The sequence below is a fragment of the Lineus longissimus genome, chromosome 6 (assembly GCF_910592395.1).
Source record: "Lineus longissimus chromosome 6, tnLinLong1.2, whole genome shotgun sequence".
Taxonomy (NCBI): Eukaryota; Metazoa; Nemertea; class Pilidiophora; order Heteronemertea; family Lineidae; genus Lineus; species Lineus longissimus.
The window spans coordinates 1,888,601-1,900,930 of record NC_088313.1 but is presented as its reverse complement, the minus strand read 5'-3'; the positions used below and the strand labels follow the sequence as shown (position 1 = coordinate 1,900,930).

General features: G+C 43.7%; 1 protein-coding gene across 1 annotated transcript; it reads left to right on the top strand.

The window, feature by feature from the left end:
* Window positions 1-143: 143 nt before the first annotated feature.
* On the top strand, window positions 144-11,501 carry LOC135489403 (uncharacterized). Its single transcript, XM_064774746.1, has 13 exons — window positions 144-186; window positions 469-504; window positions 966-1,228; window positions 1,729-1,912; window positions 2,214-2,278; window positions 2,726-2,885; window positions 3,623-3,765; window positions 3,994-4,153; window positions 5,189-5,474; window positions 5,847-5,944; window positions 6,371-6,948; window positions 7,142-7,186; window positions 9,078-11,501. Exons 1-13 carry the CDS (start codon window positions 144-146, stop codon window positions 9,132-9,134), a joined length of 2,118 nt encoding a protein of 705 aa, XP_064630816.1. The 3' UTR covers window positions 9,135-11,501.
* The last annotated feature ends 829 nt before the right edge of the window (window positions 11,502-12,330 follow it).

Sequence of the window (12,330 nt, the reverse complement as noted above, 5' to 3'; positions counted from 1 at the left end):
GACCATTAGTCCCAGGCGCATGTTAAAATAGATGTTACGTCCTGTTAATGGGGCACGTCATCATCGCGTACATTCGGGAAAAACTCTCTAACGAGACCTGTGACAAGCATTGGGGGATTCTTGTCACGACAACAACAACTAAAATGTCCGACGACGAGAAGCCATCGCTTTCCTGTCTGGAAAAAGGTCAATAATTCTCCAATTTAGAATCAAAGCACTGAGCTATGGAACGCATCTGACTTATATCATTAATTCTCTGTTAAAAAGGCCCGTTCTAAGTTGCGTGCACAATGCAATCGCAGTAAAAACGTCCAGGAACATGATGAATAAAAGTCGCCGGCCGGTGGCTGTTAGGCCACTCGACTGCACAGGCCCCCAAAAAAAATCGGTGTTCCCCATTCTACAGTGTCCGCCGTCTGGGGCCACGATGCATTATTTCTTGTACATGTATGTAATGCTTAACTTCAGTTGCCTGTGGTAATGTCATATCAAAATGGACAAAAGGTATTTACTCGTTGCACGTTATGAGGTGATCTTGGCATCGTGATCGTCCTTTTCGTAGAAGTAAATTATAGTAGGGCGCAGACCACAGTCAGGCGATGCATTTCACATGGAACAATGGTGACAGTGGCTTATATGGCATTGTCCAAAGTTGGCTTAGGCCTCCTGATGTGTTCTGAGTGTGCGCATTTGTTTTGTTTTGCCTCTGATACGTCTTTGTCAAAAAAGGCCTAATGATTTTGTCTTGGTTTTTGTACATCTTGGGTCATCCTAAACAGCATACCGGTACACCTGGTTTTATATCAACTTGTCATGAAAATAAACTTGATGGTCATTACCCTAATAAGCAACATTTCCTGAACATTTGGTGACCTTTGTGTGTAAGGTGAGAGCTGTTGACAGTTGTCTTTTTAAAATGTACAAGTGTCCACCACTAAGGATAAATGTGTTTCATTATACTTTAGGTGAAGAAGATGCTGCAGAAGAGCTGGATGATGTTGTGGATTCGGTGATTGGACTTACTGTCTCAGACGACAATGCAGTCCCAGGGTCCGCTGCAACTGAGACTTGTGAATCCCCTGTTGTCTGCTCAGGTGATGGGCGGGATGCTGATGACGAAGAATCGTCTTCATCCGGTAGTCACTGTGCAGATTCCGAAGGGGAAAAAGGGGAGGATATTGTTATGGAGGAAGGGGAAAAAGGGGAGGATATTGTAATGGAGGAAGGGGTAAGTTTCTCGCATGGACAGTAGTGACGAGAGGGTTTCACGTTAGCTGGGGCTTTGCACAGGCGAGTTTGACACTTGAAGAGATTATTGTCACATTGGTAATTTGACACTTGGGAGTTTGAAACATGAGACTTTGGTTTTTCGCATGATATATTAGTTAAACACTTTAGGATATTAAACGCATGTACACTGCAGTACATAGGCTTGCAGTTTGACACATGGCAGGGGGATCCAGGATGAAAACCAATTCCAAAATATCATGGTCACTAGTATGACATTGTATGAAAGATTCTTCAGCTGTAGTAGAAAGAGATGGAAGGGTGGACTCCCTTGGTCCCACCTATGCATGTGAGTTCAAATCTTAGGGCCTTTGACCAATGGACAGATAGTCATTTCCATTTGATGGCTAGACCTATTAGTTATTATATCAATCAGAAATATTGTCGGTCAATGTCTGTCTTTATTGTGTATGAATCTTGAGCTATTTGATTTATTTTTAGAATGGTGAAACGGAGGAGATTGAGAACCAAGAGGATGGTGAATCTCAGAAAAGTTCTGGTGCAAATGCCCTCATATACTGTGATGTGTGCACCATATACTGTAAAGGAGATCGCGCTTACCAGAGTCATGTCATCGGTATTTTCCATGCCAAGCAAGCAGCGAAGAAACAGGATGACTTGTTAGGTACATTGGAACCTCCTTTAGCGGACACCTCTCTATTAAGGACATCTCTCCATGAAGGACACTAGTTTTGGTCCCAAAGTGGTACATGTAGTTTCCATTCAATTGACCTCTGTAATCAGGACACCTCTCTATTAAGGACAGCACTTGTCAGTCTCGATTGTGTCCTTGATAGAGAAGTTCTACTGTCCCTGGCTGAGTGGCTACGTGCAAAGCCTGTCTACCCTGCTATTTAATTTTATTTGAGGATTTTAATGGCTGTTGCTATGTTAGGTCTCATTTTTTGTATCATTTCAATTTTCAGCGGGCGGTGATGGAAATGAAGAGAAGGAAGAGGGGGAGCACGATGGTGGGAAGTTCAACTGTAAGGTATGATCATCATGTAGTTTTGAGCATGAAAAGAGGAAGTCTGCATTGGGAAAGAGTCTGTTCTTATCACTTGGAGTATTATACTATTATCTTTTTTTCCTTGCAAAAGCTGTTGATAACAAGAAAGGACCTGTCTGAGTCAGCTCATCTGATATTTTTTTCAACCCCGACTCCCCTGCTGCTTCTCCATGCTAGCACTCCACATTCATTGCTATCTCTGCCAGCATCAGCTGCCCATTCACTCCTGGGTTGAGAGATGCAAGTAGGGTTAAGTGCCTTGATCAATTACTCGAAGACAAAATAAAGGTGATCCCAACAGTGTCAAACCCACAGCCTCATGATTATGAACCTGCACTCTAACCACTATGCACTGATCTATTGATTGCACTAATAAAGACAGATATGTCAAGATTAAATCTCTATTATCAATAAACTATTTATTTCCAGCTCTGTTCAAAATCTTTCCTACAAGTTGACACACTGAAAGCTCATTACCGGAGTCTAGGCCACCGGAAATCGCTTGAAGCCGCTCTTAAAATATCCGGCACTGTTATCGAGGACATCTGTGCTAATCTTGACCTGGAGGATATCAAAGAACCGCTACTAGGTGAGATTTTAATAGAAAGAACACTTGAGATCTAACCTTTTGGAAGGTCGAACACAGGAGCCAAATACTTGCAGCTCAGTTGCTAGCACTTTTGGACAGATCAGTCTGGCCAAAGACCGAGTCACTGTGCCAATAAACCCAATTGATACCTAACTGTAGTGGCATGTTAAAACGCCCATTTGGCCTAAGAGGGGAATACTGTCTGGATAATGACACCTCCAAGTGCAGAGCTTACGCAGAAGAAAAAGATCAGTGTTCTACCACTATTAGGGTCTGCTTCAAATCCAGGAAGAACCCAGATTTGCTGTTCTGGATAAACTGGGATTCCAGGAAGTAGCTGTCTTGGCTGCTGTGTGCATGTAGATCTTGCACAGTGATAAATATGAGTAAGCATGTTCAGAAAACATTGGGTGGTGTATCACCTATCAATATCATATCAGTGAATTTGTTAAAGGAAACCAATCATGAAACACTTGTAAAAATGGGGAGTTTTGAACGACCCGGTTAAAACCTAAGGCGGGAATAAGCGTCCATTGATAAATCTTCGCAGTTTCAAGTTTCCCTCAGGTAGTTGATTATGTGAGCTCGGCATCTGGGTAACATTGCATACCGTTGCATAACAATACTGACTCCAGTCAATGAACTGCATAAGAGGTTATCACCAGTTATTTTTACTCTGGTAAAAATGCTGGTCTAATTAAAGATTTTGCGTCAAGACTGGATCTTTTTAATTTCAGGTATTGAGAATGTGACGGAAATTTACTCGTTCAATAGTAAACGTGTCCTGCAGTATTGCTGTACAATATGTGATTGTGGCTCGTTGCGATCCAATGACCTCTTTCCTCACCTCAAAGGTATTCGCCACCAGCTAAACTACATGGTAAGTTGGGTTGAATTGATATTGTTACTTGGGGGGTATTTGTCCGGGGGTTAAGTGTCCTACGGGGTAAATGTCCGCAGGTGTATGGCCGGGGGTGAATGTCCCGGGGGTATATATCCGCCGGCTAAAGGTCCGGGGGTTATTGTCCTGATCCCGTTACCAAGATGTTTTAGAATGAAGAATTTGAAATAGAGTGAGTAACATGTCAACTGCCTGTTTACCTTTCAGGCTAAGCACTATGCTGACTGGGCCAAAATAATCGCATCCGAGAAAAACACGACGACGCAGAAAGAACTGGCATTGAAGTACGCAGAGGAAATCATCGAGTCCAAAGGTCGTGGTCAGATTATTAAAGTGAAGCTGGATGACTCTAAGGATACAACACCTGGTAAGGCTAGTCGGGTATCCATCCTACTTTGCTGCCGGCATAGGCTAGAACCCTGTAGCATACTGAGTAGGCGTCGTGATTGCAATGATTGGGTAAAGCACCAACTAGACACATTGGCTCGACCGGTGAGGCCAAGAGTATCCAAATCCAGATATAGGGTTTTGTCGAAATCATTACAGTTATAATAAACGGCATTGAAGTTTCTACAGTATATTGAATTAAGGAATTGAACCCGAGGCGGAGGACCTTGGTTGAGTTACCAAGACACTCGAGGGTGGAGCTAAAATACAGTCCAAACCCGAGCCGACAGGCGAGGGTTTGGACGAAATTTTAGCTCCACCCGAGAGTGTCTTGGTAACTCAACCAAGGTCCGAAGCCGAGGGTTCAATTTCTATTCTAAAATACCTCAAACTTAAAAAGATAGGCCACGAAAATATGCGAATTTGGCAAATTCCATCCATCGCCGGCCCGGCCGGAGCGCCGGTAGCGCCATTGTTTACATTATGTTACGGCAACGTTACAGAAAATGAGACATGTACATTTTGTACAGCGCGCATAGGAAGTCCGCATCGGCTCGCTCAAGTGATGCTAAAATCCACGCAAATGGGCTATTTGGAGCGTTTTTCTCGGCAAATATGTGTAGTGCTCATTAAAAAACTTAGGGTGGTTGATGCTTCCTTGACTGATTTGTGTTGGAAGCAGTGTTTTAAGAGCCTCAAACTTCTGAAGTGAGCTGAAATTCCATTGACGTGACGTGTGCATGGTTCCACATTTTAGTGCAACCCGAGGGAACTTTGGTAGAGCATCTTGGTTGCGTGTCCAAAACACTCCGCTCTCAGAACGAGGCTTATGCATTTTCCATTTAAAAGTTGACTTTACGGTACCAAGGTATTTTAGAATAGATCATCAATGGTGAGAACTTGCCTTGAATGAACACAAGAGGCAGTGCTGAATATTGCTGTAATGAAGAGTCGTCTGTATCAGAACCTGAATACCAATCTATAGCGGATCCTCCTTTTTTTTCAATTCTTTCAGACTCTAAGGAACTGAAAAAGGATACAAATCAAGGACAAAATCGGGACAGAAAGCCCAGGGGGAAAATGTACTCCGATCTCCTCACAAAGGATGCAGCCGAAGCAAAGGCTAGACGAAGCGGGCAAAAATCCGGGGACAAGTCTGGTGCCAATGATCGTGGGAAAAGTTCCGGCAGAGGTGGACAGAGTGGAAGGGCTGGACAGAGTGGAAGGGGTGGTCAGAGTGGCCGAGATGGACGCATGGACTCAAGGAATAGAGGATGGGGGGGACAGGGCAGGCAAAATTGGTGTGTTGATGTTTTTTTTTGTAATTACAATGTAATTTGTGTATTTTTTAGTTCAAGTTTCTTGGTAATGTTGAGGTTGTTGTTTGGACAGCTATTTAAGATTTGTATGAATGCATTCTTATGTTATATCAAATATGGATTATAATTGTAATTATTGTAATTTATACTTGGTTATATTATGTGTATACTGATAATCAATTTGCTTCTTATTCTGAAAATTTTTTCATTGAAAAGTAGAATGATTTGAGTTGTCTTCTTGAGGTGACGGATCGTGATATAAAAATATGAAATTGACTTATTGATTCACATGATGGCCTAGATTTTGCTGATATTTGTTCCATAATCAGTTTAAGTATTTATTCACCTTTTCAGGGGTGGCGATGTTCGACCATTGATGAGCATTCCATTACCTAAGACCAGGGATCACTATGGACCCTTGAGTTTGGGGAGGGGCATGATGGGGCACCAAGGTAAACAAGTTGGGGCATGAATTTCCTTTTAACCTGTTTTTCTATCTGATCCTCCAGAAAAATGCCTAAAAATGTCTAAAAATGAGCTATTTCAACATGAAATTTGTAGATCACTCATCACTCGTCAGTAACGGATAACTCCATGATTGAGCAGAGGTTTGGCTCCGAAAATCGGCTCGAGTTGAACAATGTTTTCATTCAGCACTTTCAAGGCAGACGTCACCCCTAAATCGCTGGGTCACAGGCGTTTGAAGGAAAAAACTGTGGGCGTCCACGGGCGTTTGGAGGGCTCAAGGGTTACATGTAATAGTGATTGATACAATTGAGTAATAGTGACTGTCCCCTCGTCCCCGAATAAACCCTTCAAATTTCCACCGAGGAAATATTCTTGATTCTAAAGGCATTTTTCCTTCACAAAACTTTCAGGTTTCAACAATAGAGGTCACTTGCAACAACAAGGTCGTGGACGTGGCCTGCTGATGCAGCAAATGGGCAACCAACAGACGATGAATCACAACTGGGGCATGATGGGTAATCAGCAAGGCATGATGGGTAATCAGATGATGAACCAAAACATCGGGATGCGGGATCAAAACGTGGGGATGCGGGATCAAAACATGGGGATGCGGGATCGCCGTATGCCGGCACGAGACGTACGCTTAGATCATGGATTTACTGATTGGACTAGAGACGATTTTAGCATTGGGAGTAACTTTCAGGGCATGTCAAACAATAATGTAATGTACAACAATGACTGTTATCCAGGTGATTTATGGGAAGCTCGAGGACGTGGAAAACGACCAAACATGCCACAACAAAACAATCAAGGTCCGGGTGGAGACAATCGTGCTAATAGAAATTCTCACGGAGGCTATTCACAAAGGAATAACGAGGCATGGGGAAGGCCTGGCCCTGGACAGGGATATGACGATAGGATGGGGAAGCCGCGTGGTGGGGGAGGGAGGCAGGGACAACAGGCAGCGAGTGGCAAGAAACAAAATGAGGTACGAATATGATTTTAGTCTGCAGTGGCATTTACCTCCTATTTCCTAAGGTACAACCGTGGCCAAAATGGCATTCTTTCCTTTATCACATCATTGATACCAAGGATGTCCATAACTGACTGCGAATCAATCTCGTAGTTCAAGTCAGAGTCAGAGTCGGAAAGTTGTTAAACCTATTATTGTCTTTTTTTAGGAGAGTAACACAAAGAAGAAGCTTTTGAGTATGATTGGGAACATGGTGAGTGTTATTGAGGTTTCCCCTTGGGTCGGGTAGAAAGTGGATGGCAGGTTATGCCAATGGGTGGTGTTTGGGGGTGGTTTAGGTTTCCCCTTGGGGTCAGGTAGAAAGTGGATGGCAGGTTATGCCAATGGGTGGTGTTTGGGGGTGGTTTAGGTTTCCCCTTGGGGTCAGGTAGAAAGTGGATGGCAGGTTATGCCAATGGGTGGTGTTTGGTGGTGGTTTAGGTTTCCCCTTGGGGTCAGGTAGAAAGTGGATGGCAGGTTATGCCAATGGGTGGTGTTTGGGGGTGGTTTAGGTTTCCCCTTGGGGTCAGGTAGAAAGTGGATGGGAGGTTATGCCAATGGGTGGTGTTTGGGGGTGGTTTAGGTTTCCCCTTGGGGTCAGGTAGAAAGTGGAGGCGAGGTTATGCCAATGGGTGGTGTTTGGTGGTGGTTTAGGTTTCCCCTTGGGGTCAGGTAGAAAGTGGATGGCAGGTTATGCCAATGGGTGGTGTTTGGGGGTGGTTTAGGTTTCCCCTTGGGGTCGGGTAGAAATTGGATGGGAGGTTATGTCAGCGGGTGGTGTTTGGGGGTTGTTTTAGGTTTCCCCTTGGGGTCAGGTGGAAAGTGGAGGGGAGGTTATGTCAGCGGGTGGTGTTTGGGGTGGTTTTAGTTTTCCGCTTGGGGTCAGGTAGAAAGTGGATGGGAGGTTATGCCAATGGGTGGTGTTTGGGGGTGGTTTTAGGTTTCCCCTTGGGGTCAGGTACAAAGTGGATGGCAGGTTATGTCAGCGGGGGGTGGTTTTAGGTTTCCCCTTGGGGTCAGGCAGAAAGTGGATGGCAGGTTATGCCAATGGGTGGTGTTTGGGGGTGGTTTTAGGTTTCCCCTTGGGATCAGGTAGAAAGTGGATGGCAGGTTATGTCAGCGGGTGGTGTTTGGTGGTGGTTTAGGTTTCCCCTTGGGGTCAGGTAGAAAGTGGATGGCAGGTTATGCCAATGGGTGGTGTTTGGGGGTGGTTTTAGGTTTCCCCTTGGGGTCGGGTAGAAAGTGGATGGCAGGTTATGTCAGCGGGTGGTGTTTGGGGGTGGTTTTAGGTTTCCCCTTGGGGTCAGGTACAAAGTGGATGGCAGGTTATGTCAGCGGGGGGTGGTTTTAGGTTTCCCCTTGGGGTCAGGCAGAAAGTGGATGGCAGGTTATGCCAATGGGTGGTGTTTGGGGGTGGTTTTAGGTTTCCCCTTGGGATCAGGTAGAAAGTGGATGGCAGGTTATGTCAGCGGGTGGTGTTTGGTGGTGGTTTAGGTTTCCCCTTGGGGTCAGGTAGAAAGTGGATGGCAGGTTATGCCAATGGGTGGTGTTTGGGGGTGGTTTTAGGTTTCCCCTTGGGGTCGGGTAGAAAGTGGATGGCAGGTTATGTCAGCGGGTGGTGTTTGGGGGTGGTTTTAGGTTTCCCCTTGGGATCAGGTAGAAAGTGGAGGGGAGGTAATGTCAGCGGGTGGTGTTATGGGATGGTTTTAAAGAAAGAGTCTATGTGTTCATGTCGCCTGTACACATCACTTCGATTGGCAGGCATGCCAACTCTATAGTAGGATGCACTCTTGTTCAGCAGAACCTGGGGCAGTGGAAGAGAGTCGGCCTCATGATCAAGAGGTCGTGGGTTCGACTCCTGGCCGAGACACTGCTTGGTTCCCCTACTGGTCGAGTTCAAATGAGCACCTTCTGGTTGCTCCTTGAAACCCCTGATTGACTTCTGTGGAGACCAGGGTAATAATATGATGTCCCAAAAGTGCTTTAAACAGGGAAACATGGAAAAGCACTGTATAAGAACTCAATATTATAATTATCATTAATCTGATCACCAACAACTGGTCTGACTGGAAATCACCACCCTATTTATCTTCTCTGTTTTGCAGTCGGAGAGTGATGCTAAGGTTGTCCTACAAGTTGCTGGTGCTGTGTCAAAACACTAAACAGGATCGCCCCAACGAGGACAGGCTGGCAGTCCCCATGATCAAATCACATTCTTGTATTCGAACAGATCTTGTGCTGTTTAATAAACATGTGAGACAGTCGAATTGAGTGATATACCTGTACGAATCCCGACAAATGTTTGAAACAAGGATGTATGGTAGAGTGTTTGAGGTTCCTCCTCAAGAATTTATCATCGTATTTTTTCTGGCTTGAGGTTCATTCAGGATCTTTGCCATTGAATTGATGGTGACATTTGTTGACAGGTTTCTGATACAGAAATAGCCCTGTCTCATAAGGGTTGAATAGTTCTGTTGTCAGAATGGTTTGTCTACCTGTACCACTGTAAAAACATCGGAAACTTTCTATTCTTGTTTCAACGCCTGGGTGCGTCACGTGTTATTATCAATACCAACAAAGAAATATGTGTGATATTTTTGGAATTGAACATCTGTATGTTGAACGTGAGAATTATTTCTTTGAGGAATTACTTGAAAAGCATTAAACTGCTGTTGATGTTGCTTTCAAGGTGTAACAGATGTTGAGAGGTTGTCCAGTGTAAGAGCTCGGACTTATAGTCCCAAGTTCTTTTTTAATCATAGAATATGTCAACGTTGATCAAGTTACGACTTTTTGTTCAGCTCACACAACCCAGAAAGTTATCTTATTTTATTCTGGGAGTGACGTGTTTATGTGTAACTGGACATTGACCAAAAGATGACGGCCAGACCAGAAATCCTTGTATTTCCCCCTCACTTACAAGGCTTTGATGCATCAATGCATTACAAGTACTTGTATTGTTGAGAAACTATAGGAAAGCATTTCCAGATACAAATTCTTCTCCGAGTTTGGTGAGAGTTGATGAATGACCATTTTGCAGAAATGCATATTGTAGGTTCTTTGAAATGTGCTTATTGTGTGAGATGTTTTGTTTGCTCGGCTGACATTATATATTCAATAGTGCATGTCTCTGTTTTTTCTTGATTGTGGCTAACGGGCCCAATTACCAACTTCGGTCAGGTATTATGCCTTAATTATGTGACTTTCATATGTTTAATAGAGTTATAATGTAACTTTATCGTAGCTATATTTACATGTTCTACATGTACTAATAATGTAGTGAGAATAACCACATACTACATGTAGTATAGTGGTTAGAATTCTTTTATGTATGATATTGTCATTGCAGTCATGTGTAGTGTTAATTGTATGAGAGATAAATGTATAGTTATAATGATGATAAAGTTCGTCAAAAAAGCTGCATTGCATCTTGTAGTTGCACCAAGCTTATAATGATTGATATCGTGATGAAATATCAGATTTTATCTGTGACGACATTCTCATCATCAGCAGTTGGCGTGGTCGTTACGTGGTTTGCACGGGCCTTGCTACGCCATCTATAGGCATTTATCGAAAGTCTGCTACCCCATTGCTGTAATGCTTAATTAGAAGATGAGGCTCTGTGGATTGTTGCTACACTGTATGATGTATTTCGATGTTAATTAGTTTTCATGTTCTCTTTAGCTAGTGTTGTGTGTTGCTACAGGTTTTAACACACACAGTCTATTGCCGTGTTGCCTGATTTTGGTGTTGAGGAAACTTCCTGATTTGGAAGGTGAGCACTGGCTTTGTTGCAGGTATGATAAGCTAGGATTATTAGCATCTTCACTTGTATTTATCTATATTATTGCATCTGTGGTCCCCCCTCTTTGATACATGTTGGGTTATATGGAATAAGAAATGTGAAATAGGCCAGTGTAGGCCTCTTCTGAATTTCCCTGATATACATGTATTTACCCCACTGTATATGAATTGATCTTGATGACTGGAAAATCAGATGCAAAAGCAGGCGATCATATTAAAAACTGCAGACAAATTTGATGAAGACTGCAATGGTCATTCAGAATCTGCAAAACTTGGATGGGTAATAACATGACCCATGGTTAGCATCTTTGGAAGACTCCAAAGTTGCATAACCTTGGCCTACCTGTCTATGTAAATTCCTGGAACTGCCTCTCTTGAGTGAAGCCTCGTGATAACCTTGGGCTTGAGTCTTTTGCTGGCAAATTTGCCGGTATTTGTTTTTACCAATGTTCATCATGTAATGGCTATAAACTCATTAGATGTGTTCAAGTTACAAAGCCCTGAAAATTCATGAGAAGTACATGCCCTAAAATATCACTCAATAATTGAATGTTCGGACCCCATTTTCATGGGACCCACTTCATAATGTTAACTTGCTCATTCTTCGGTCTGGATTGGCATGTTGTTGCCTGTCATAATGAAATTGATGTACCCGGTAAGATAACAGTTTCAAGGTATCTCGATGGTAAAGTGGTTAGCGTCCTGAATAAAAGCAAAAAATGTCATACTGTTTTAGAGTCTTTCTGTAGAGTCTCGGGAGGGCCGAACCTCAAAGGATAAGCCAAACGGGTAGAGATTCTGCCATTTGTTGGGAGAATGTCCTAAAACCATTGCAGATGTTGTCGTGGTATCCTACTGAGAACATGTCCCAGGGCCAGGTTGACCGACTACTCCAGCTATGTGGTAATGCTATTCTACGATTGGGAACATCAAGAATAGTCTTTTCTCACTAACATGCAATGATGATGGGAGGATCATTTGAGATGTCCGGCGTTCCATGAACCAGTTGAAGAGATCTGCCAAATTCACCACATTCCCAAACAAATGAATGCCTGTTGGAATTGTAACTCACCAGCTTCTTCTTCTTCAGCGTTCGCTCTGCACTTGGAGGGGTCATTCTCCTAGGAGTAATCCTCCTCCAAGGCGGGATGAGCGTATCTTGCGTGCCACTACGGTTAGGTGCCAATTGGGTTTATTGGCCTAGTGGTCCGACTTTGGCGAGAGAGATAGAGTCCACGCAAGCTACTCATGTTTCTCACTTGGTGGGGTCTTAGCTTGCCCTGGCATAGACACCAGGTACAAGGAACCTCGGTTTTGAGTCTCCCTGTAACTCACCAGCAATATGATCAGACTCAAGGTGTTCACTTGTTGAGGGGGTGGTATTTCGTTTGCTTGACCAGAGGACATTGCCTGCATGTTGACAGATTTTTGTCTACTTGAAGACGGATGTTGTCTACTTGTTGGAGGGACATTAACATTGTCTGCTTGCGAGGACGCCATCTGCTTGAGGAGTGATGTGATCTCCTTGAGGAGAGGATGTCTGTTTGTGGAGGG

Excerpts from the sequence above, each read along its gene's own strand:
- LOC135489403 (XM_064774746.1), top strand. The coding sequence starts at position 144 with ATGTCCGACGACGAGAAGCCATCGCTTTCCTGTCTGGAAAAAG. Across the intron at positions 187-468 it reads GCTTTCCTGTCTGGAAAAAG|TTGCCTGTGGTAATGTCATA; the intron begins GTCAATAATTCT and ends GCTTAACTTCAG. Across the intron at positions 4,154-5,188 it reads CTCTAAGGATACAACACCTG|ACTCTAAGGAACTGAAAAAG; the intron begins GTAAGGCTAGTC and ends CAATTCTTTCAG.